The following is a 25,848-nucleotide window of genomic DNA, read 5'->3' as shown; positions in this document are numbered from 1 at the left end:
CTTATTTATCTGATATTTATAAATTTATAATTACCCAAGTTACTTAACTTGTCTTGATGCCAAGACATTCAAATGAAGTTAGCATTCACTCACTTAATCAGCTGCTTCCACTACATAATGCTATTTAGGTAACTGAACAGAGTGGTCACTTTTAAAAAATATATTTTTATTTATTTCAGAGAGAAAGGGAGAGGGAGAGAGAGAGATAGAAACATCAGTGATGAGAGAGAATCATTGATCAGCTGCCTACGGCATACTCCCTACTGGGGATTGAACCTGCAACCCAGGCATGTACCCTGACTGAGAAACCGTGATCTCCTGGTTCATAGGTCAATGCTCAACCATTGAGCGACACTGGCTGGGTGGTTGATCCCTTTATTTCTTGCAAAATGGTAAGAAATTAAGTATTGTTTAAAAGTTAAAATACATGGCCGAAACCGGTTTGGCTCAGTGGATAGAGCGTCGGCCTGCGGGCTGAGAGGTCCCAGGTTCAATTCTGGTCAAGGGCATGTACCTGGGTTGCGGGCACATCCCCAGTGGGACATGTGCAGGAGGCAGCTGATCGATGTTTCTCTCTCATCCACGTTTCTAACTCTCTATCTCTCTCCTTTTCTCTCTGTAAAAAATCAATAAAATATATTTTAAAAAAGTTAAAATACATGAACAGGGTGCAGCCTGTTGAAAAGAGCATTACTAGTAGGCATACCCTTTTGCTCTGATCTTTAAGTGTTTTATTACTATTATCAATATTTCAACATGAGTCCTTTTTCCCCAGACATTTGTGGCAAAAGAAAGGACAAAATTGATAGCATTTTAAAAATCAAATAAATTGTCATTTCTTATAAAATTGAAGTGTCTTTATTATATGTATTTATAAATTGTTATATGAGACTGTACTTTATTCATTCACTCTTTTACCTTCTAGCATGGTGCTGCAATGGAGAAGTAGCTCAAATAAAACTGTGGAATGAATGAAAGTATGGATTTGAAGAAGATGAAAAAAATAAACAAAATGATGCATTATAGGAAGCTCACATTTTCTTTATTATTACACCTGAATATTCTAGAATTTAGTAGAAAATTTCGCAAGATTTCTAGTTCACGAAATCCCACATTAAGTATAAGAACTTGTATATATACTTTTCCTTTCTCCGCAAACGTACTCTTTTTGAAGAAGAATAACAAAGGAGGAATATAGACTATTTAATTTCACTCACTAAAGTTAGAAGAAAAATCAGAATTAGCCATCCAAACAACCAAATGCTCCCCAGGAGGACTACCTGCAGCTTTCTGAACCTCTTATTAATTTGCTTCTTGATAAACTTTACAGGTGCTGTCGTGGAAAGACATCCTTTGGCAGTATGTGTAGTTCATGTCCTGTACAATTTTGCTCATTTCTGGCAGTTCCAGTAACAGAATTTATTGTTTTTACAAATACCACAAGCTTTACTTTTTTTTTTCATTTGAAAGTGTCATATAAAAATGCCTCCTTTTAAAATTATTTGGTCCTGTGTTTAATAAATGATCTCAAAGAAATGAAGCCCCAAATGCTTATTTGATAACAGATATATAATAATGATAAAATTGAAATATAATCTTTTTCTTTAAACAGCCAGACAATATATTTTTGAAAGTAGTGATTAAGTATTAGATAAAAATTATAGTAAAATAAAATGTAAAATAATGGCTTATTTTGTGACTTCAAAAATTTGGCATAATTTGTTTTGATTGAAGTGGGATTATTTACATCCAAAAATAAAAATAAGTAAGTACAAGAGTGTTTTTCTACTCACATAAAATTCAATAGAGAAGTATAAAATTTGTTATAAATTTATTAAGTAAATTAACTTTTTTGTTTCATATTAACATTTTTTGGCCTGTGAAATTTATTGACAATTTTAAAGCAAATATTCTTTAAAGAATTTTTTAATCCAGGTCCCCCCAATAGCCCCCAAATACTGTTATGTCTGTTTCCTTTCTTGATCACCTTCATAACCCATGTACAAAAAAAATCAACAAAATATATATGCCCACTAAGGCAATATACCAAGTATACAGAGTTACATACATATTAATGTCTTAATAAATCTAATATATTTTAGTATAAATAATTTGAATTTCTAGGATATATAAAAGTATAAGGCAGGTAGCATATAAAATAACAGTGTAGCCAAAATGAGGAAAAGGTGAATAGTCATGTCTTATAATTCCACCAATAATTCCAAAATAATTATATTGGCCAGACAAAATGTTAGAAATAGAGGTAGTCAAACTATTTTTTAACACTGCAAACATTTAACTTATTTCTCATTGACATGATGAAATTTGATATGTCAGAATAATTATATCTAACTTGTTCTGTTTATATTTCCTATTCTAGGAAAATATCTTACTTTCCAAAATGTATCAAATAATTAATGAAAATACTATCACACTATTCTTTTTCCTTAAACACTGACATATCAATCTTGAAAATACGATTGAAACCCAAATATGTAACAAAAATCGTAATTATATAGCTAAACACTTTAAAATGAACTGATTTGTGTTTTCCTAACAGATAATCCAATTTGATAAAGAATTTCCAACAGATATCTGCCATTTTTGGTTTAGTATTTTCAAATCTTACATAATATAAAAATCACATTTTAAAATTATGACACTTAAAAATGTTTTTATAACGTACAGTTTCCAAATTTATTTCTAGATAATTGATGGAACTGCTCAATTTGTGTCACTGTCTGTTATATATAGAAAGCAATAAACATGTAGGTACTTTTTGTTGGAACTATAATCAATGAATATTTAAAGAAATAGTGTTAAACTCATTTTATCAGATGATTTGGAAATAAATAAAAAACAATCCTAAAAATATAGTCTTGTTAAAATAACACATTATTTACCATAACTAATCTTATTTACTACCAACATGTTATTGTAGAAGTCAGATGCTGTGTCATAAATAGCTTCTTTCAAAATTTATATCTATCTGTATAAACAGCAAAGCAGGGATTTCTACAAACTGCTATTGATTTATACTACAAAAATGCATACCTCTCCTAAAATTTTTATGTTTATGTATAGTAATGTAAATAAATGCACTCATTTAGTGACTCATAATAAGATTCATGGATGAACGTCATAATTAATTCACAAAAGACTATTGAGTTAAAAGGTTTGGATATTTAAATTCAAATTAAGTATATATTTTTTCCTTAAATAAAAAGTTGTTATTAATGCCTTTCCTTAGAAAAGTAATTTTGTTGAAATTTAGATATGATCAAACAAAAATTCCTACAAGAAACCTCTGATTTGAGAAATTTCACTCCTTTCCTTCTTTTAAATCTCATATCCTGGAATTACAAAACTAGAGTATTATCAAAATACTAAATCAAAAGAGTTTATTTACCTTTTGAAATAAGCTGAGCTTGGGAGTGTATCATATTAATCCATTAATTCAATATACATTTAAATACAGTAAGTTACTGAATAATAATCATGCATGTTATATAGATATTAATGCAGTTAATTTGGTAAATATACAAACTTATAAAACACACACAAACAACATAGACATCACAAACTTCACTCTTGCACTACAGAAAGTAACAAAAAAAGGGGTACACTCACAGATAGAAAACTTGTTGCTGTTGTCTTTCCCTGGAAACAATTTAAATCCTCTAGATTTAAAATCTATGGCCTTTTTCACTATTTAAGAAAACAAACAAAAACATGTATCAGGATATACAATTTTAAAATGAAATTCAAGTTAACAAATTTTGTTAGCATGGATTTATGCAAGTTAAAAAAAACCTGCTTTCTTAAGCTTAATATAGGGTATCCAGAAGAAAAATTTAGAAAAGAAAAATTAGCAATATAATCACTAAGTAGTAAAATACCAAGCAGTAAAGAAGGATTTCTAAGTGTTCTATGGGGAGAATCCTGCATATACATGTAGGTATTTTTTATACTATTCAAGGTTTTTATGAGAGCAAAACATTAATACTTTATCATAAACCACTTGAATTCTTCAAATTTTATGTATTAAACTGGACAAATTAAAATACTGAGACATAGAAGTGTGAAGAATTTAATGAACTTGGTCTTTAAAATAAACTAATGCATTTTTAGGTAATTTAGCCTAACTAAAATGTTGGGGCACATTTATTAAATGGCATAACTTGAAAAATTAAAATATGCTTTAACATTTCTGCCAATAACCATTTCCTTTCATAGTCATTGGTTTTGACAATATGATTGATATTAATCCATACTGTTTAAAATTTGTGAAACTGAATTACAGCTACTTGTTGGAGTTAATCTAAAATGTCTACTACTCTTTTTCTAAAAACATTTTTTAAAGTATTTTGGATGAAAAAAAAGAATCGTTTCCTTTTAAGTAAAAATTATTTGATTAAAGTTGCTATATCATTTTTAAAATTGATAAACCATAGTTCGGGATACTATTTAAAATTTTAATGACACCAAGTAAAATAAAGAAAATCTATTTAATTGAAACCCCACTAATTAAAAGTTATGCAATCTTATCTAACAAGATTTTTAAATATCAATCATTTTCTTTAAAAAAAATACAGCATGAGCAAGTAGGCGAGGGATATAGTTAACTTCCTCAGTTATAACTTAGAATTTTTTACATATTGCTCTTTATGAGGCTTATAGGTAGGAATAATGGGAAAAAAAGTAGGCAATTAGGTTTTATTCATGCCATGAATTTGAGAAACACAAAACTGTTTTTTGTTAGTTTTAAATGACCATTTCACTAATTGTACTTTTTCATTTTACCCAATTATGGATATTTTATTGGTTTTTAACAGTTTATGATTTTTTTTCTTGTTAATATTTTCAAAAGTAGAAAGGTAGAGACAGGATCTGATGGGCTCCTGGAATATACAAATAACTATCTATCCATACCACTTTTTTTAAAAGAGGAAAACAATCCCTGGAGCAGTATTTTAAAGAGACCTGATTCTTGCCCTGGCTGGTTTGGCTTCATGGTCAGAGTGTTGGCCCAGGGAACCAAAGGGTCACAGGTCTGATTCCTGGTAAAGGACAAGTGGTGGCAGTTCTATCCCCCCCCGTGTGGGAGGCAACCAATTGATGTTTCTCATAGATGTCTCTTTCTCCCTCTCACCCTCTCTCCCTCCTCCCTCCCTTCTACTCTCTCTAGAAATCAATGGGGGGTGGGGGTGGGGAGGGGGAATCCTCAAGTGAGGATTAAAAAAAGAGAGAGAGACCTGATTCTTAGCAAATATTAGTTGTGTGGTTTTAGACAAAAATCTGCCTTTTTACCTTGATCTCTTTTTTTTCTTTCTTTCTTTAGTTTTTGTTAATCTTCACCCACTAATACTTTTCCAATTGATTTTTACAGAGACTAGGAGGGAGGGAAGAAGGGTGGGGAAAAGGGATGGAGGGGGGAGAGAGGGAGGGAGGGAGGGACACCAATTGGTAGCCTCCTGCAAGCACCCCAACAGGCAATCTCCAACCAGGCTGGATAAAACCAACCATAGACCTGCCCCTGATAGACCCTTTGGTGCACGGGGACTCATACTCTAACCACTGAGCACGCAGGCCAGAGCTTGGGTTCTTCTCTTAGAAATAAGAAGCTATGATCAGAGGACTGCTCAGTCTCTTGACAGTTTTGAGATTATTTATGACCCTTTATTTATAGTGTAAAAATGACTACAACTCTCTCAAGTTGTGCTTTTAGTTGTAATTCTCTTCCTCACACCCACCCTTATGGTAAGCTAAAGTTTAGTTCTACTGGAGTTTTCAACTGCTCTAAATTTTGTTTCTGCCATTTGTGAATGTTCTAGCTGTCTTAAAATTCCTTTTAACAAAATTTGCATTTTGTATTTTGAAGCATAATTGTCATTTCTACCAATTCAAAAATGTATTATAAGTAGGAATTCTACCTCTTCTTTTTTCTTCATTTTAAGATTTAAGTACTGCAAATGAGTCTAAAGATTTGATGGTAGTGTCAACACAAATCTGTGATTCTAAAAAAAACAAATAAAAATTTAAAAAAGATTGCAAGCCCACAGAAGAAAAGTCCATATGGTCAAAGAGCTCAGCTGGATAATGCTGTTAACTAGGAATAAGAGATGTTGAACACTACAAAAGCTGTGTGTGTGTGTGTGTGTGTGTGTGTGTGTGTAGAAAGGGTACGGTTCTGTGGTGTACTTACGTCTAAACTTGAATATTTGGTTGGGTGAGGTTAGGGGACAACACCTAGCTAAGAAGGTGTCACCTCATTCCAAAAAGTTTGAAATAGGACTTAACTTTATATGTTTTCTTTATAAAGCATTTGTCAATTTAAATTGAAAAGAAAAATCAATATTTTTGAAAGTAAAAATTATAAATATTGTAATACAAATGCAGAAGACAGAAGGCCAAGAGAATATCTATTGTAAGAGACAATGAGTAAATTGAAAATAACAAAGTTTAAATTCACAAAAATTTTAAATGTTAAATGATATATCCATACTTAGCATCCTTTTATAATTTCAATAGAACACATATATAAAAAAGATGGATATTTCAATTACCAATTGCAAGACCTCGCTCTAAGTCATGTATCAATGAAATGTTAAATCTGAAGTGTATGCTATAAAAAATGTAAATTCTATTGTGTATTACACAGCATATACCTTAAATATTGACATGTGATCAAGCAACTAGGGCTTCTATAAATCCTATTAAACATAAAACTAAAATGACATTTTTAATAGTTATATTTCAATAATAAGCATTTAAAATTTATTTTATCATAAAGATAAATTAAAGTATGCTGTGGTCTTTTATGTTTCAATTTCTTCCAGTGTACTGTGTTTACATTTTTAAAACCTAAATATATTGAGGAGACATAGGTTAATAAGATCAGATACGTTTTAAGTGTACATTTTTATGAATGTGATCTGTATCTTGCATTGTGGGCCCATCACCCAAGGTCAAATCATCTTCCATCACCACATATTTGGAAAAACTTTTGAAACAAGAGAATAGTATTGTACATGTCTGGTACTTGCATGTGAGTGTATGATTGAATAAATAAATTCAATAGTGTAAATTCTGGCTCATTTAACAAAGGCATTTTTTTGGGAAAGAATTTTCTTTACTAACCATGAATTAGGAAGGGAGGAACTGACAAAGAATGTTCAAGGTGAAGCATTTTTATATTCACAGCTATTTTTAAAACCATAGAAACTAGGTATGTTCTAATAATTATTAAATAAAATTCATTAAATGCAAGACATAGACATGTAGAAGCCTCCACTTCCTTTGTTTTCTTCTTGTTTTCAAATGCTAAGCATTGTTTATTGTATTCACTGCTTTTTAGGTTTGACATGATTTTTTTAGCATAATAGAAATATTTTATAATGTAGGGAAAGGTCTGGCAGACCTTTATTTATTATGGCATTATTTAGTAAATGTTATCAGAACATCCCCAACCCCTTTCATTTCCTACTTAGATGATATTCTAACACAAATAAAGAGAAATAGAATGCAATATTCATTTTATTACCTTAACCTTTCAAATTTATAGTATTTATTTTTACAATAACTTATCTTGCAAGTAGCAATAGCTGCATTACAAATGTGTGATTAAATCAGATCATAACTTTTCTGAAAAATAACTTTTTTAGAAAGTGGTTTGTATCTTGTCTTTTTTTGTTGTTGTTTAACTTTTCAAATGTACAATAATACCTTTCTCTCCCACTGCATTTGATATCATGAAAGCTGGATGAATAATCCCTACTTGTTACCTTAAATTATTTTATCTTTATATTTATACTCAATAAACTATAGTGATATAATGATTTTTAGTTTTCATTTTAGTTATTAAAACTAATGTGTATTTGAATTTGAAAATATGGCACATGTCACTACTGACAGATTTGTTTAAATTGGTAACAAGAAATGTAATATATTACTAACTCACTAACTAGTAATTCCAACATAAGTCAGTATAATGTTAAAACCCATTGCGTTATTTGTGGCATGTCCGCCACTGGATTAAGAGTTGGAAGACCTGTGTTCTAGTCTCATAATACACAGGGTACACTGTTTAATTTTTCTGTTTTATTTAATAGATTCTTTCATTTACCACTAAGTATTCAGGTGTAGAATTTGAACCAAAGGAAGAAGGAAAGACAAATATAATCAGAATTCTCAACTCTATCTCAAAGTTTAAAATTGTGTTTAGCGATTACAAAAGTATGACTGTATTAGGAGGATAAGTTTTCATCATTTTTTTTTCTTTAAATAAATGGTGGATCCCTGTTATGGGCTTAAAAACATTACAATTTAACACTTTTTCTTATATCCCATACTGCCAAAACAAAACAATTCTTTTGCTTTGTTTATGTTTTTTTTCTTGTTTATGTGGCTTATATTTATTAATATCAATTGCATTAGAAATTTTAAAAAGCACATTTTAAGGTGTTATTTCTAAATAAATTAATAAATAATAAACTCATTTCATGTTAAATTTTTATTTAAACATTATTATTCAAAATGAAAAAAACTGTATGAAATCCAAACTTCTATCTGCTTCCACATACAATGTGCTGCATTATATTAGACTAGGCTTTCTTCATATGCTTCAACCAAGACAGTCCTTTAGAACATATTTATCACGGAGGCTACTATTTCATCACTGCTTCCCTATCCTTAGAAGAAGAAAGATCAAGAAACTATACGGACACAGAGTGAAAGCTAGCTAGTATTCCTGTGGTGATTGCTTTACCATCCTTCACATAAGGTTTACCACTCTACACAAATTTCTGATAAACTGATATTTGCTTTATAATTCTTTCAACAAATACCAGCCATCATTTGATGAGAAAAGTAGCAGTACAACTAATGCTCAAAAGCACTAAAAAATTAAATTTTACAAACTTACATGTTAGAGATACGCAAGATCCAAAATTTTCTCAAATTTAAATTTTTCTAAATTTAGCAAGAAATGATGTGCATTCAACTTTAGAATTATTTAAAATGTAATATAGTCTCCTTTTTAAAAAAATCACTAGAGAAAAGTAATATGGCTCATATACTCCAGTATTTTCTTAAGCCCTAACCTCTATTTATGCTAAAATTCTGATTTGTTGCTAGCATTTATTCTTGCTATATAATGTATAAATATAAAATGTAAATATAAAATTTATGCAATGCATGATTTTTAGTTGAAAAAAATCACAATCAAAATTTAGCATTATGCTTAAATTCTACAATGAATTCTAGGAATCAGTGAATAGCAAGAGTTCAGTAAATGTTATTTTTATTATTGCTATTATCAGTTACAATTTTAAGATATAGTTTCTGAGGCCTTTCCAATTGGTTGTGCAATATACACAAGTTTTTTCAATTATTTTGTGTTGTCTTTTTCATTGTGTAGAAACTTTCCCTGGATTTCTAACTTGATTATATATTTTTATTGATTTCAGAGAGGAAGAGGGAGAGAGATAGAAACATCAATGATGAGAGAGAAGCATTTGAGTGGCTTCCTCCTGCATACCCCCTACTGAGGATGGAGCCCACAACCCTGGCAAGTGCCCTGACCAGAAATGGAACTGTGACCTCCTGGTTCATAGGTTGATGCTCAACCACTGAGCTACCATGGCCAGGCATAAATTTTATTTTGTATATAAAATTAGAAATCTCCCAAATCCATTGGTCAAAATAGTAATTTTGTATGAATATAAAGAAACGCCCTTAAATTATACTTATATTAGGTTTTGTAAACATATGCATATTCAGCATATTTTTAGGTATTCGTGTAACAGGCCTATTTTCACTTTTATAAAAGAAGATTATGAAGTTACCTGGTCTCAAAGTTTTGTGTCTAGTCAGCCCAGAGCCTAAATCTTTGGAATCTTATTTTTTGACCACTTTAGACTAAAAAAATAAGTATATTTTTTTTTTTTTTGCTTGAAAACTAAACACAGTGGTGAGTTTTAAAAGACATCACATTTTATAAAATCAAATCGTTAATTTTTACAAATGGATATTGAATTGGTTTTGTTACCTTTTATTTAAGAGAAAGTGAATGGGATAAATAACTGTTTGAAAAATCACACAACAAATATTTAAATGAATACTCTAAAATTTTTATATAGGCTTTTTCCCCCCCAGAAATGAAACAAATTCAGGAATCCATCATACTTATGTAGATACCAGCAGGTGTACCTGCAATGCTTGGCGTAACAGGTCTTGCAGTTACGGTGTGCTGTAAAATGTCAGGATGAAAAATGTGGGGGCTTTATATTCTCTTTGTGAATTCTTATAATGAGCAAATAAAATGTCTACATAGCAAGAGTTACCACTGATAGATTTACAGACACTTTTAACACTTTGAAGACTGTCTGAGACTTTTAATCTAATTGTTTTAATTCTCACTTTCTCACAGTTTCATATAAACGTTTTTATTATCTTTAGTCCTCCAGTTAAATATGAAGGCCCCCCTCCATTCACTTCTGTAGGCCCTTTTTTATTTTGATATGTCATATTCTTTTGAACAGAAATGGTTTTGTTTGCTTTGTTTATAATTTCTATGTGTGTGTTTTTACGAGTCACTTTTACCAAAGGTAATTTCACTATAAAACGTAACATGAAAAATGACTAACATTTTTTGGGGGGATACTTAGCATGTCCCTTGTTTTCACATGGATGCCTTAAGAGAATTATGAAGATTAGGCAAAAGTCCTCATATTATCTCTACAACCAAAACATACCTAATGCCTAATTTTAAAAATTCTACTACAAATAAATGAAGTAATTGTATGTCACATACTTATTTTACACTCAAAGTCAGAGACTACATATGTACACTAGAATGCTTTCTAGCACAACAAATGCTTTCTAGGAAACAAACCACCATGTTAGGATGATGAGTACTAGCCACCTATAATCTTACTTGAAAATAATCTTTTGAAGGTTATAAGAATGGTTATCGGTAAACAGTTCCACTGTTTCAAGTTCTTCACTAGAAATCTTGTATCATCACCTGGATTCTATTTAAAACAAGTGTAGATGGCCCTCTTAGCTGTATTTGATGCAGTGATATACTGCTAAATTCATGGCCACTGAAGACAGCAAGGCATGTGTCTTAACCCATCTATGTTCTATATTGCCCATATTCCTTCCTAGACCTATTCTCCTCCTTGTTCTTTGTACAGCAGGCTGGTATGAATAGGCTGTATCCTGCTACGCAAACGGTGACACTGCACTAGCAGCACTGGCATCACCTGGGGGCTTATTAGAAACAGTGACAATCAAACTCCCCAACCCCTAGGACTGCTGACTTAGACTTTATGGCTTAACAAGATCCCCAGGTGATTCTTAACACTTAAGTTTGTGAAGCAGACTCTATCAACAGACTCCCTTATCCCTTGGGGAGTTCTAGAAGGAGGATGGAGAGTGGGGAGAATGTAAGATTATTTCACTGTGTCCCTCATCATTACACTGACTGGTATTGACTAGGACCCTTCACTGAAGGTAATGAGTCCTCTCAAGGACTCATGTATATCTTCGTCCAACATCACTCTCCCTTCATCCCAATGGGTTGGGAATGATAACAGCCTGGCTGCTACTACTCTAGGCTATAGCATGATCCCTTGTGATTCCTTTACATCCATTCATTTAGAAATAATCCTCTTGTAAGTAAACCCTCCTTGAGGTAGCTCTTGTTCCACTGTTTCCAAAGGGATTCTGATGGATATACTAGTACCACTGTTATATGGAAATCATTAGAGACGAATTTTTAGGAACTATATTAAACAACATCTCTTAATTTACCTATAACCATTCTTATAATCTTCAAAAGATTATTTTCAAGTAAGATTATAGGTGGCTAGTACTCATCATCCTAACATGGTGGTTTGTTTCCTAGGAAATGTTTTGAAGATCTATAGCACACATATTTGCTCTTTTCTAGAAACCATCCCCCCAAGAAGCATAGATAATTCACAAGAAAAAAGTAGGTAAAAGGAAAGTTAAGTGAGTTGGATATACTGAAGTTTAGAGTAACTGAACTAAGGGTAAAAATGGCAAGAAAAAATATGGGGCTAATAGGAACTCAAGATGAAATGAATGCAACATATTAGTATAACTTGTACATGAGTTGAATATAAATAGTAGGAGCTAGAACTGTATATATTAGTTGTTTCCATAATTTTCTAAAAAATTACATTAAACTACTTTATTTCTAAGAAAATCAGATACCAAATATATTTAAAATTATGTGCTATTTTCTTTGTTTAAATATATTTTACCTTATGAGATTTTTATATAAGGAGAACATACTTTTATTGTAAAATTGCCACAAGGGGGCAGTATCATCTATTGAATGTCTGTCTTAAGTATAGGTACTCTATGCCAATTGTCTACTCAGAATGGGATAATTTCCTTTCTACAGATGTGAAAATAGAGAGGGGCTAAGTAGAATTCAAGGTCTTACATATATATTTTAGCAAAACATGTTCATTCATTGACTCTGAAATTTCAATCCTAGCATTTGTACCACCACCTCACTGTGTATACCAACACTGTACATATTCAATCAAACTCCCAAGTGCATATCCTAGAAAACCACAAATAGATGGGATTAGTGTACCCTGTCCTCATTTCTTCAAGGCAAACTAATGTCAAAAGTTAAGTAGTCAACAATATCTGACCTTCAGCATGTTTACTTAATATAGAACAGAACCAACTTTACTAATTAAATAAAATATTGAATAAAAATATTGATTATGTCATTGATTATGTAAAGATAATGCCAAGTTTTATGCATGGCTTGGAGCCTTTTAATACTTATATTAAAAAGTATGAACAAATTAAATAAAAAGGCATAGCAAAAGCCAACTATTACATGAAATTCAAATCATCATATAGTCTTTTAAGAAAATCATCATTGCCTGCATTCCTTTCTAATGGGAAAGTTCAGGAGAGTTGATGAACTATGTGTCCTTTATGTAAGGCAAATAAAAGAAAAATGTTTGAACCTCTATTAGCTCTGGATAAAAACAAGCTAGGAATTTCTGTCATGTTAATCTCATTTGGTATTCCAAAGAAATGTCATTTGAAGACTATTTTAAACAAAGAAAAATCAAGCATCAACACTAAAAACTATAGCCCATAACTTAGAATATGGTGTAATTATGAAGAGAAAAATATTCTATGCAATGCACCCCAAATCTAACACCATGCTCTTCTGCCACATATGAAGCCTCTGCTATTCCTAAAATTTTAAAGCTTAATTGTGATTTCACACTGTGCACAGCAGGGCAGCCATATGCTCTAGAACACTACATGCGAGGGAAGCAGCTTGTTGCAAAAGTGGGTGAAAATGCCCTGAAATAATTCTGAACAAGATAAAAATGTCTCTGACATAGGACCATTTCTTCATACTCCAAAAGGCAGAGGAGTCAGCTCTGGCACCAGCTCTGAGCACAAATAGAATGTCTAGCCCCTTCAAAATATTTTTAAAAGGGAAAAGATTTAAAAGTCACAAGCATCACATTCACAGTGACCATATGATTCAAAGGTAAATAATTAAGTCTCGTAACCATTTGCAGAAGTCAGTTATACACAAAACCAGTTTCATTTCCTATCTTTAAAGGTACACCTTCCTTTTTAATTTACTGCAGTACATGTTATTATCTTCCTTTTTTTTCTTATACATTCTCTAAAAAACTGAGAAGCAGTATGTTAAAACCATGAACAAGCTACTAAGATTTCTGATTAATTATTACTAGCAAACATTGGGGTTGAAAATCTGAAGAAAAAAAAATCATTTATGAAACAAGGTCATTGTTATAAGTTGATGGTTCCAGTTAATGTTAAAAGATATATGCTTCCTAAGATTTACTCAAAGGAAAAACAAAAGCATTGTCCATCAGAAGTTTTTAATCCTATATTATAAGAGGGTAATATGCAAGTTGACCCTCACGGTGGAACGACCGGTCGCTATAATGCACACTGACCCCCAGAGGGCAGATGCTCAAAGCAAGAGCTGCCCCCTGGTGGTCAGTGAGCTCCCACAGGGGGAGCTCTGCTCAGCCACAAGCTGGGCTGACAGCGGCAAGTGCAGGGGAAGTGGTGGGAGCATCTCCCACCTCTTTGGCAGCACTAAGGATGTCCGACTGATGGCTTAGGCCCGCTCCCCATAAGCTGGCAGGTGGACATCTCCCAAGGGCTCCCGGACTGCCAGAGGGATGTCTGACTGCCAGCTTAGGCCCAATCCCCTGGGGAGCAGGCCTAAGCCAGCAGGTGGACATCCCCCAAGGGGTCTTGGACTGCAAGAGGGCACAGGCCAGGCTAAGGGACTCTGCAAGTGCACAAGTTTTTGTGCATTGGACCTCTAATATCTATATAAGAATAAATTAAAAGCATGGCTTGAGAGGTAGCATTAGATAAAAATGTTCAAATCATTACTTGCAGATTTATCACTGCTGAAAAAAATAAACTGTCACTGCTTAATATTGTCATGAAGGTTCTCAGGCATTCAGAGTTTATCTAATACCTATAAAAAATGAACAAATATCTTCTGAAGTAAATTCTAACACTTCTTTTTCATTTCTCCTAACAGCAACTTATTGTACAAAATGTACACTAATTAGAAACAATAAATATATTTACTCTTATGAAGGACATAGTTCTGACAATTTCACAAATGTGATGAAAGGTAGTAGTAGAATATAAAATAATCAGGATATTCAATAAATAATTTTGTATTTAAATAATAAATTGGTATATTTCAGGGCATATATTTTTAAATTGCTACAAATATTAGCACTGACCACTGTTTCCCACAAAATAATATAATTATAAAAAATTTATTAGAACTATAAAAAACTATAAGAGTGATAAAGCATGCAAGAGTTAATATACCTAAGTAGTAAATATGTATTTACCAGTATGAAAGTCCCTACTCAAAAACTAATTATTAATTTAATAAATTATAGTAAGTATCTTACAAAAAATATATGGAACCAGATAATTATTTAAAAAATGATAACTTCTCCATTAATTATTATTTATGCTGAACATGCATGAAAATCAACACATTAGTCTCATAAAGAAGGACCAGGGAATTCAATCAGCAATCAAATGCAATTTCACCATTTGTATAAAATAGAAGATAATGCTTTATTATTCAAAGATAAAATGTTTTGCCCAGCTGGCATAGCTCAGTGGTTAAGCATCAACCTGTGAACAAGGAGGTCACAGTTAGATTCCCAGTAGGGGCATACGCCCAGGCTGTGGGTTTCAGGAGGCAGTCAATCAATGATTCTCTCTCATCATTCATGTTTCTCTCTCCCCCTCTCCCTTCCTCCCTGAAATCAATAAAAAATATATATATTTTTTTAAAGTTTAAAAAGTTTAAAAGTTTAAAAATAATTTTAAGGTATAGAATTTAGGGTAAAAATTAAAAGTAACAAATTAGTTAAAACTTGACTTGGGAATGTCATCATCATTTATTCACATATGCATTTATCTTTTCAGTAAAATCATAACTAACTCAATCTGTTCTATCTTAAGGGTAGACCGAACTTACTGCTATTAAAGTTAGTCAGGACAATCCATCTGCCCTAAAATATCCCTTCCATTCATCAGTTTGACACCATTCGACTCATTCCTGTAGAATTCTAAGTCTAGGTGTAGTATATTATCTGAGATAGTTTATCAATATTGTGATTATTCTAATGGAAACCATGTTCTCCTGGAGCCAGGAGGGGGAGCAGGCACTATTTCATATGCATCGCACTCTCTGCTTGTTCATCATCCTCATTTATGTTCATGTTATGCAGTGTATCATCAGCATAACCTGTAATCTTGTTTGAAATGCAGAACTTCAGATTGCACCCCAGTTCCATCAAGTCACAGTCTGCCTTTGGGTAAGACAGCCACTGATTTCTGTTCACAATGAAGTTTGAAAGCAGCATAGTCTGACTCAGATTGCAAGTCCCTATCAACTCTTCATTCCATGTCTGTGTGCCTTACCAATTTGTCTGCCTGCCTTTAATTACTTGTCATTTATTATTTACATTTCTGCTAAAATGATTGCTTTAAAAGAGTTACATTAAATAACATCACTTTCCTGCTAAAGCCCATCAATGGCTTCGTATCTCATTTAGATCAAAATGAAGCTCTTTACCGAGGCCACAGAGCCTACTTATATGGTCTGATTCTGCTAGTTTCCCAGCTTACCTCCACCACTCTCCACTTCCAATGAGCAAGCGCCAGGCATACTCTGCTTTCTTTTTCTCAAGCAAAACTCAAGTTTTTACTACTTGTTGTTTTCTCAGATATGCTTTCTCCCCTAATCCTAGCATGGCTGCCTTCTTACTGTTATTTAGGTCTCAGTTTAAATTTTAACTCCTCAAAGAGGCCTTTCCTGACCATCCAAATTACCATCCAAACTAAGGTGGTCACACATATACTACATAACTTGTTTTATTTAAATATATATATATATATATATATATATATATATATATATATATATATATATGTTTTTATTGATTTCATAGAGGAAGGGAGAGGGAGAGAGAGATAAAAACATCGATGATGAGAGAGAATCATTGATCGACTGCCTCCTGCACACCCCCTACTGGGTATCAAGCCTGCAAGCATGTGTCGACCGGAATCGAACCTGGGACCCTTCAGTCAGCAGGACAATGTTCTATCCACTGAGCCAAACCAGCTAGGACCATAACCTGTTTTAATTTTCTGCACAGCTCTTGCTATCATCAGGTAGATATCTGTTCATTCACTTATAGTCTTTTTCTCCCCACATTAACATAAACTCAACTAAGCAAGGTCTACTTAATTTTGTTCAATGTTTGATAGTCAAGAATTGGAAGAAAATCTGGCATGTAAGTACACAAAAAAAAAATGTTTGTTGAAGAAATAAATAAGAAAGGGAAGGAAAGGAAAGGAGGGATGAAGAAGGAAAGAAACAATGAAAGAAAGAAAAGAAAAAATAAGAACAGAAAGAAAAATGAAAGGAGTAAAGGAAAAAAGGAAAGGAGAAAGGAAGGGAGGGAGGAAGGGAATGGGGGAGGGAGGGAGGGAGGGAGGGAGGGGAAGGAAGAAGGAAAGACGATAGGTAGGTCTTAAAGAAAATAACTCTTGTCTTGGACACTAACTGAAAGGCAAGCTAGAGTTAGATCCTCAAATGGAGAGTTTTGGGAATTTAAGGTATCTCTGTAGGCACTGGACCCTGGGGGAAATATATATGTGGCTGAGTCCCTATTTACTGGGATTAGAAGAGTGCCAATCTCTAACTTTCTTGATGGTGGCACTGGCCACTTCTTTGCTTATTTAACACTGGCTATACAATTAGATAAGTCCCTGTCAACTCAAAGATTAAGTAAGAGACTATAGATGATGACAAATATATTAATATATAATATCTCTGAATAAATTCATAAACAGGTTTAGTAGGTACAGTAACAATCATCTTGCTACAACACCCTTTGATGCTTAAATGCTTTCTAAATACCCAAGTTTTCCATCAAGCTATGCTTAGATATCTGATTATTGATTTAGGAATTTAATATAATCGAACCAAACTCAATGTGAGAAGAGTCTAATTTATAGTAGTAAGCTAGTTGTTTCTTTAGTGGTTCCATACACTAAGTTCTACAACTCCGAACAGGTTGACTTCTCTTACCTAGAACAACCTGTCACATTTGAAGACAGTTATAACTCATCCCTACCCACATATCATACTCATTCTGGATCAATTTTTCTCTTAGAATTGACCAATAAAGTTTCTCTGTAGTCTTAGCTCTACAACTTTTTCCTTTGAAATAGAGACTATCTCTTATACTTTTGAATTCATCACACACTTAGCACAAAGATATTATGTTCAATAAAACCCTGACACATAATAGACATGTATTATTATCCATTAAGTAACCATCCATAAATTAACTTCCACATTGTGGTATTTCTTATGATGGCTTAAAAAAATGAAGATGCTCTGGATTTACAAATTAATGCTCTATAGAAGTATTAACAGAATTTTTGAACACAGTATTAGTTGCTTGCAAACAGTAAAATATTTTTTTAAAAAATGTACATGTAGCCAAATAGCCTATTTGTGAAAGGCACATAGTAGGCACCCAAAAACTGTTACTTCCACATAATAGGATTTTTTTCATATTACAGTCTAATACTTTGAACAGGGTTTTGTCTATTATAGAATGTCACTTCTGAAATAAACTGAAAATTTAGTGTAGACATGTGTCTAATAGTCTGCTGTGTTCCCTTTTTTGCTGTGTAAGGTAAATGCTCAGATGCCTTACTCAAAAAAAAAAAAAAATACTTATGACAAAAATTAAAAAAAACAACTCCTGCTTTTGTTTGGTTTAAAATCACTAACCTAAAATGACTGGTTTTATGCTAAATTAGCCATTCTTACCAGAAGTTGAAAATAATAAAAAGTTCTACTTAAAAATGATTATTAAAATCATTTATTAAAATCAACTACCTTTTGCCCTAGCCAGTTTGGCTCAGTGGATAGAGCATTTGGCCTGAGGACTGAAGGGCCCCAAGTTCAATTCCGGTCAAGGGCACATGCCCGGGTTGCGGGCTCAATCCCCATTAGGGGACGTACAGGAGGCAACCAATCAATGATTCATTCTCATCATTGATGTTTCTATCTCTCTCCCTCTCCCTTCCTCTCTGAAATCAATGAAAATATATTTTTAAAAAACAACTACCTTTTAATTTGCCCTTATTGGTGGTGGTGGTGGGTGGTCTACATCATATAAAATTTCAGTTATTCATAATTTTGAATTACACCATGAATTAAGCTAAAACCATGCTTAACCTTATTGATGTAATCACTACCAATTAAACCCAGTATGGAAGAACTGACTGCCCTATGTCAAAACAAACATCAGCAATGGGCTATAAATGCTCATAACACATATTAGACTCCACAGAGGTTACAGCCATCTAAATTAAATTTTCACCATAAATAATAATTTAGGAGCTTAATATAATCGAGCCAAACTCAATGTAAGAAGAGTCTAATTTTCCAGAAGAGTAGGTCCACGTTTTGTACTTGAAAACAGAAACTACCCAGACTGCTCATTAACAGCTGACAGAACTTGCCCACACATATTAAAAAGAAACGTAATTCTAGTACAATACATAAGAAAAGCAATGTTAAAATAAATTATGTGGAGTGAAACACACTTTAATGACTATTTTTGAGATGGTATGACTATAAACTTCTCACAGAAGAAAACCCAGTTTCGCTTATTATCTATATTACTTTAACCCAGCCGTGGGCAAACTACGGCCCGCGGGCCGGATCCGGCCCATTTGAAATGAATAAAACTAAAAAAAAAAAAAGACCGTACCCTTTTATGTAATGATGTTTACTTTGAATTTATATTAGTTCACACAAACACTCCATCCATGCTTTTGTTCCGGCCCTCCGGTCCAGTTTAAGAACCCATTGTGGCCCTCGAGTCAAAAAGTTTGCCCACCCCTGCTTTAACCTAATACAAGACTTTGCATAATTTGGACCCTGTGAATACTGAATAAATGAAAGTATAAATGAACACTAGTCCAGCAATATTTAGACTGATTTTTCTAAGCTCTGCCAGACCACAATTTCCTTTATAAAGTAATGGTGTTTTGTTAGATGATCTGAAAGATTGCATCTAATTCTAAGATAGATAAGTCTTAGAATTTACAATTTTTAAATCATAAAATTACACAGGACCTGCTATTTTAAGACAGCTTTGAGTTGAAATGTCTTTGGGCTATAATATTAAATTAATTGATTTAGGGAATATTGGAAAATATATTTTATAAAATGTTAATAAATAATTTCAAAAAAGATCTTATAGTTAAGGCAACCAACTATTCTGATAAAATTTTAAATATCACTAGATACTATGTTGTCCAATATTAAATATTTGGATAGTTTTTAAACTAATAATATAATTGTTTTAGGCTTATTTATATGAATATAAATCTTACTTTAAGGATATTTGAACATTGCATTTATTTTGATATGGACTTACTATATTTCTATTTAGCACTAGTATCTACTAAAGCATTCTTTATGCATCTTAGTGATACAAACACAACTTACTAGTTTGACATTTTTATTCACCATTCAAGAATTAGTTTAAATATTCTCTATGCAGCCATCCTTCATTTTACAATATTTCAGAAATATTGCTATGGCAGTTTCTCATAATAACTTCTAATTACTCTTTTTTTAAAAAAATTATATAGACTATTGGGTGGCAAAGCCTGCACTGATCATTGTTATACCCCTACTACCCAGTACAAAGTCATGCTCACAACAAGAGTTAAAAGTTATTTGGGTATATAATGATAAAATATTTAGTATTTGTTAAACACAAGTTAGTATCTGTCCTAGTTTTACACACAACTACCTATGAGGCAAGTATTCTCAAAACTTGCAGCTTTGAGAGTTTAAAGGTTTTGCTATGATGCTACTTTACAAAAATGAAAATTGAACTTCAATAGTTCATGTGACCTACATAGGGTCTCACTCATAGTAGGTGGTAAAGTGAACTAAAATCCATTCAATAAAAGCTGAATTTTTTTCTGAGGACTATCGGGCACTAATACAAGAAATTGCGGTGCGGTATTAATACAGAGTTTAGAAAAGACCCAAACCATATTTTCATTAGTATTTTAATTCCGCTTTTACTTATTTTTATTTCAATTTCAACAGACTCTAAATGGTGGAAATCAAAAATGTTTTTTATGAGAACAAGTAGAAAGCAAAATGTAGATATATCTTAAGAAGGTAATTTAAATTGAAATAGTGCTGCTTTAACCATAGTACAATAAGTCATAAAATTAGTGGGATTAGGTACCACAGAGAAAATTAAAAATATCTTTTACAGATATTTCAAGTGTTTTCATATATAATTAATTGTGCAGGTTTTATTTATAATAAACTAGTCACAGTGATTTAAAATTTAATATACCATCAATTAATACATATATTTTGAGTCCACATTCACACAGAAGTACCAAATACTATATGCAATTTCAGTGTCCAGGTTTTCTCTGTGTTCATAGTGATAGTGTTGGAAATGGTAAGTATTTTATTTGCTCCAGTTATTAATAATAAATCAGGAATCATCCTATATAATAAAAGGTCAGCGACTATAATGGCATAACGACCAGAACGACTGATCGACCAGTCACTATGAGGTGCATTGACTACCTCCAGGTCCCGCCCGCCAGCCCACAGGCTCTGATAGATCGCTAGATGGAGAAGAGGGAATCGGGGTGGGTGTGGGAGGCAGGACGGGACTGGGGACTGGCCAATGGGCGGAAGATGGCCCTGATCGTTGGCTAGGGCTAGGGAACCTACCCGCACACTATTTCATACGCTGGGCCTCTAGTTAATTGAAAAGAATAAAATGAAAGTTTTAAGTGCAGTTGAATAGAGAAAAGTGATGAAAAATTTGTCACACAAGGGAGAAAAGTATGGTGCTTTGATGACTACTGCACTCTCTTGTCACAGATAGTAAAGTCAGCAAAATTGCATCTATTTTATTATATTAATATTTATTAATATGAAATTCATTATATATTTCCTGTCTTTAATTATAATTTCCTTTGACTTTATGAACATATAGAGACTATAGGCAAGGCACTTATATCTGGTTTGAAGTGCTAATATAATAAAAGCAATGTATTATTGTGGGTTAATAGGAATGTTGTTCACTTTAACAGGGATAAAATAAAAAACACTGGTCTTTTTATAAATGTGCAAAAAGAAGTAGCTTTAATTCTGAAATATGTAGATATTTGATTATAATGAAGTATAATTTTATGTCTTTTAGTAATTGAGGTGAATGCCCTGGCTAATAAAATTGTAAATATTTATTCACTATTTTATTAGCAAATATTATATTAATATAATCTATGGGTCACAAGCTATTTTAGGCCCTGGGAATGCAATACAAACAAGACCCACCCATTCCTTACCTCATAGAACTTAAAATGTACAAGTCTAAGGCTGCTGACGACAAAAGCAAGGGAAGTTCAGTATTGTGGTGAGTTATAACAGGAAAACCCAAACTTTGTGGATGTAACAATTTAAGGTAAAACTTGGAAAATAAATTAGAATGACCAGGTTTCAAGAAAAATGAGATAGCTTATGAGAGTAGCTCAAAGTAGAAAATAACATGGTATGTTTGACAAACTAAAGCAAGTTCTGCTTCACAGGGAGTGAAGTGAGAGTCATATGAGATTTTAAAGTTGGAGATATAAAGAGAAGCCAGACCATGAAGGTTTCTATAGTTTATCATTGAGCCTTGATGTTATTCCTAAGGTTTTTGGGAAACTACTGGAAGGTTTAAAGCAGTGGAGTGATGTGATCAAGCTTTCATTTTCTAAAAATAATTCGGACTATACTGTGTAGAATAAAATAGAAGAAAAAGAGTTATTTTTCCTAAAATGTCTAGATTAAGGAATTAGTTCTGTATCATGTTTACTGATTATTTAAACTGTCAATTAAGTGACGCACTGCCTGCATACCCTATAACTCCTCTAGTACTGGGATCAGCCGCAAGCTTCAAAAATCTTCCTTGTATCACCAAGATGGGTTTCTCTAGTTGTCCACTGTATTTGTCTTTAAAGAAAGGCTTTATCTTTATTTCCCATAAATCAGAGCATGGTACTCAGTAGGAATTTCAAGCATGTTGGTTAAGTTCTCATTATTTTTACAAAGAATACTGATTTGAAGAATACATCAGCCAATTCCAATTTCGAAATTTGGCTCTAGGTGTGGCAAGCATTGAACAGATCGTGATTACTTATATATAGCATGCTTTGTATAAACCATGCCTGGCCACACTACATAAACCATAACCATTTTAGAGAATATATGATAATGAACTGAAAACAGAGTTGGAGTAGATATTCTGTATCTGAAATATGTACAATTAATTAAGATTTCCAATGATGCATATATTGATATAAATGAAATCCATTTATTTTTTTGACACTACATTGGCTTTTCCTTAACTGCTAAATGAAACTTGCTACCAAGAAACAGATAAATATGCTTGCTACACTCCCTAATTTTGTGAAAGGTGGGCAGGCTAATATTAATCAACTAGAAAATTACCAATATATGATTTGGCTTTGTGATCATTTTTCCCTAAAAATTGAATTAGGAAGTCAAGGAATATTTAAATTCCTTGAGCCATAATTTCAATGAATACCTGTTACTTTTCAAAATGAGAATCTGTTCCCATATGGGTCAGGCAATAGGTTATTTAGAAATAGAAGAGCAAGCTATGCAAAACAATCACCAGACATAATGTTTCCATTTTTACCAAATTATCTATTTTCTCAATCATTAATTAACATTTATTTGTATAGCATAAAAACCTCATGCAAATACTGAAAATTACTACATAGGATAAGTCATCAATGTGTAAATATGTGCACATTAGTAGAAACTGGCTATTTTATTTTCATGCTATCTCAACAACATAACTGATATGTAATATGCAGTATGTGTTTAGTACTTGGTTTTACTACTCTTTATGCATTCTCTTCTTTCTGCTTTTACCCCCACCCCCTTTAAAATTTCCATTGCACTTTTATTTGTTTATTTTATCTTCTGGGCTTTCAAATTATTCTGGTTTTGGCAGTACTATCTATAATTTTCAGCTACTACTTTGAATCTCTCTCTTTAGCTTCCTACATCTTGGTTGTCTTTCAGTTCATTCTCTAATTAGAATCATTACCAAAATAAAGCTTTGTCTGTTAACTAAATGGGCACAAGTAAAATAACATCCAATACCTCTATGAGTAACAACTGCAAGCTCGTTAGTTCTTTCTATCTGTTCAGCATTTCTTGGTCTTCTCCTTGTACTTTGTGTATCTGCTTGATGAGGAGAGAGCCCGTCCTTGGACGTGTTGGGGTCCAGACCTGCATTTCTGAGATTCGTAACTTGCACTCGCTGTTCCTCGGAAAGTCTATGGATGGTGACAGCTGTAACACTGGATACAGTAACATCTGCAGATGTGCTAGCAACAGCAATAGCACCAGTGGCAGTCCTGTTATGCTCCTCTAACTCACCAGTGGAGGTAGTGAGGGTCAATGTAGAAGAACCTGTGGGACACAGTAGCACTAGATGCTAACTTTTTCTTTTAAATTTATTTTTCTGATAAGTTTAATAAATTATATCCCCTTCTATCACCTTAAAGATAATCAACATTAAAAGGCAAAACACACACACACCACTAAAATGTGAAGCAACCAGATCCAAGGGTTGGTCTGCATCAATGAATAGATAGTAAACAAAAATATTCCAAATTTTAACTATAACACACTAAGGGGAGAAGGTGAAATAGTAAACCCTTTATGTGGCCCTGAATCAGTCTTCTTCATTATTTATCTACAGATGAAGTTTAACAACAAATGCCATTCAGGTGACAAGTTTTGACAGAATGGGTAACTAAGTAACCACACTTTTCTCAAAAGGACAGTTTGAATAATATGTGCCATCTGTCTTCATAATTTTGGGGGAAAATATCAAAATAATCTATTTTAAGACAAGCAAATGGAGAATTAAAAATCAAAGTCAAAATAAAAAAATGATTTTAAAAATTAAACTGAAATCATTGCTCTATGTAAATATCTATCTTAACCTCATTTGCCAGAAAGCAATTATTCAATGTCATGAGCTATTCAGTGAGTTGTTTTTGAAATTTCTCTATTTTAAAGTAAAATTTGAGATTAACCAATTTTAACTAATTAATATTAAACAAATTATTTTATTTAAGAATGATTAAAAATTTCTCTAGTTTGTTTGGTTCAGTGGATAGAGCATTGGCCTGCAGACTGAAGGGTCCTGGGTTCAATTCCAGTCAAGGGCACATGTCCAGATTGTGGGCTCCATCCCCAGTGAGGGGTGTGCAGTAGGCAGCCAATCAATGATTCTCTCTCATCATTGATGTTTCTATCCCTCTCCCTTCCTCTCTGAAATCAATAAAAACATATTTTAAAAGATTAACTATATTACCTTGGAATATTTATTGTTACAAAACTAGTTTTTTTTAAAAGGTTGATAATTTCCAAATATCTCATTAGTATTTAACAATATATATCTCTCCTCATTTTTATTTTCATTAAAATTTCACTATAATTTAAAGATATATTTTAAATATGCCAAATTAGAGTGTATTTTTTTCTGTTCACTTATACTTTTTATAAGATTGTCTATGGCAGTAAATAATTCTTACTAAAGGAAAATAAGTAACCTTGTAATAGAAGCATGAAATTGAAAGAAGATATATTTAAAAGAATCTTGACAGTTAAGATGCTTTATAAGTAAAAAATTTGGATGTATAGATACTAATTAAAATAACAGTAAAAATAACAGTTGGATGCTGGTTAGAAAACTTCTAAATATTTTTTAAAGCCAATGAATGGCATATGCCTTCACATACATGCCTTTTCAATAAACTGCCCTTAAAACTTCAGTCCAATAAATAATTAGAATTTTAGACAAAAATACGGAGATATTTAACCATTCTGCAAGAAGAAAACAGTTATATTGCTTAATGTGTTTTGAGCATGCTTGGCCTGTATTTCCTTCTTGTAGGCAGGTGATTAGTAGGACAAGTGATCCTGGCCTTTTTTTAAAACTCAATAAAGCAGGCAAGCATGGGGCTCACTCGTTCATAAGCAAGTAAAGGGATGCCTGTCTGCTAATAATTCTCCCAGCCTGTTGTCTTGTTTTAATTTGATGTATAAATTCAAAAATGTTAAATGACTATTGTATTTTG

The 25,848-nt window shown here is 32.5% G+C and overlaps 1 protein-coding gene across 2 annotated transcripts in view; it reads right to left on the bottom strand.

Annotated features, from left to right (window-relative positions):
- CSMD3 (CUB and Sushi multiple domains 3) overlaps window positions 1-25,848 on the bottom strand; it is an 886,927-nt gene that overhangs the window by 531,961 nt on the left and 329,118 nt on the right. The window contains exons 7-8 of one of the 2 annotated variants that reach the window (XM_059671887.1): window positions 23,858-24,169; window positions 3,631-3,708 (exon numbers count right to left, since the gene is read on the bottom strand). In XM_059671887.1, coding sequence (XP_059527870.1) covers window positions 3,631-3,708; window positions 23,858-24,169 — 390 coding nt within the window. The remainder of the gene's footprint in view (window positions 1-3,630; window positions 3,709-23,857; window positions 24,170-25,848) is intronic. The other variant, XM_059671888.1, reaches the window with a different exon arrangement.

Source organism: Myotis daubentonii, chromosome 17, assembly GCF_963259705.1.
Source record: "Myotis daubentonii chromosome 17, mMyoDau2.1, whole genome shotgun sequence".
NCBI classification, from domain to species: Eukaryota; Metazoa; Chordata; class Mammalia; order Chiroptera; family Vespertilionidae; genus Myotis; species Myotis daubentonii.
This window is presented reverse-complemented; position numbering and strand designations above follow the sequence as displayed.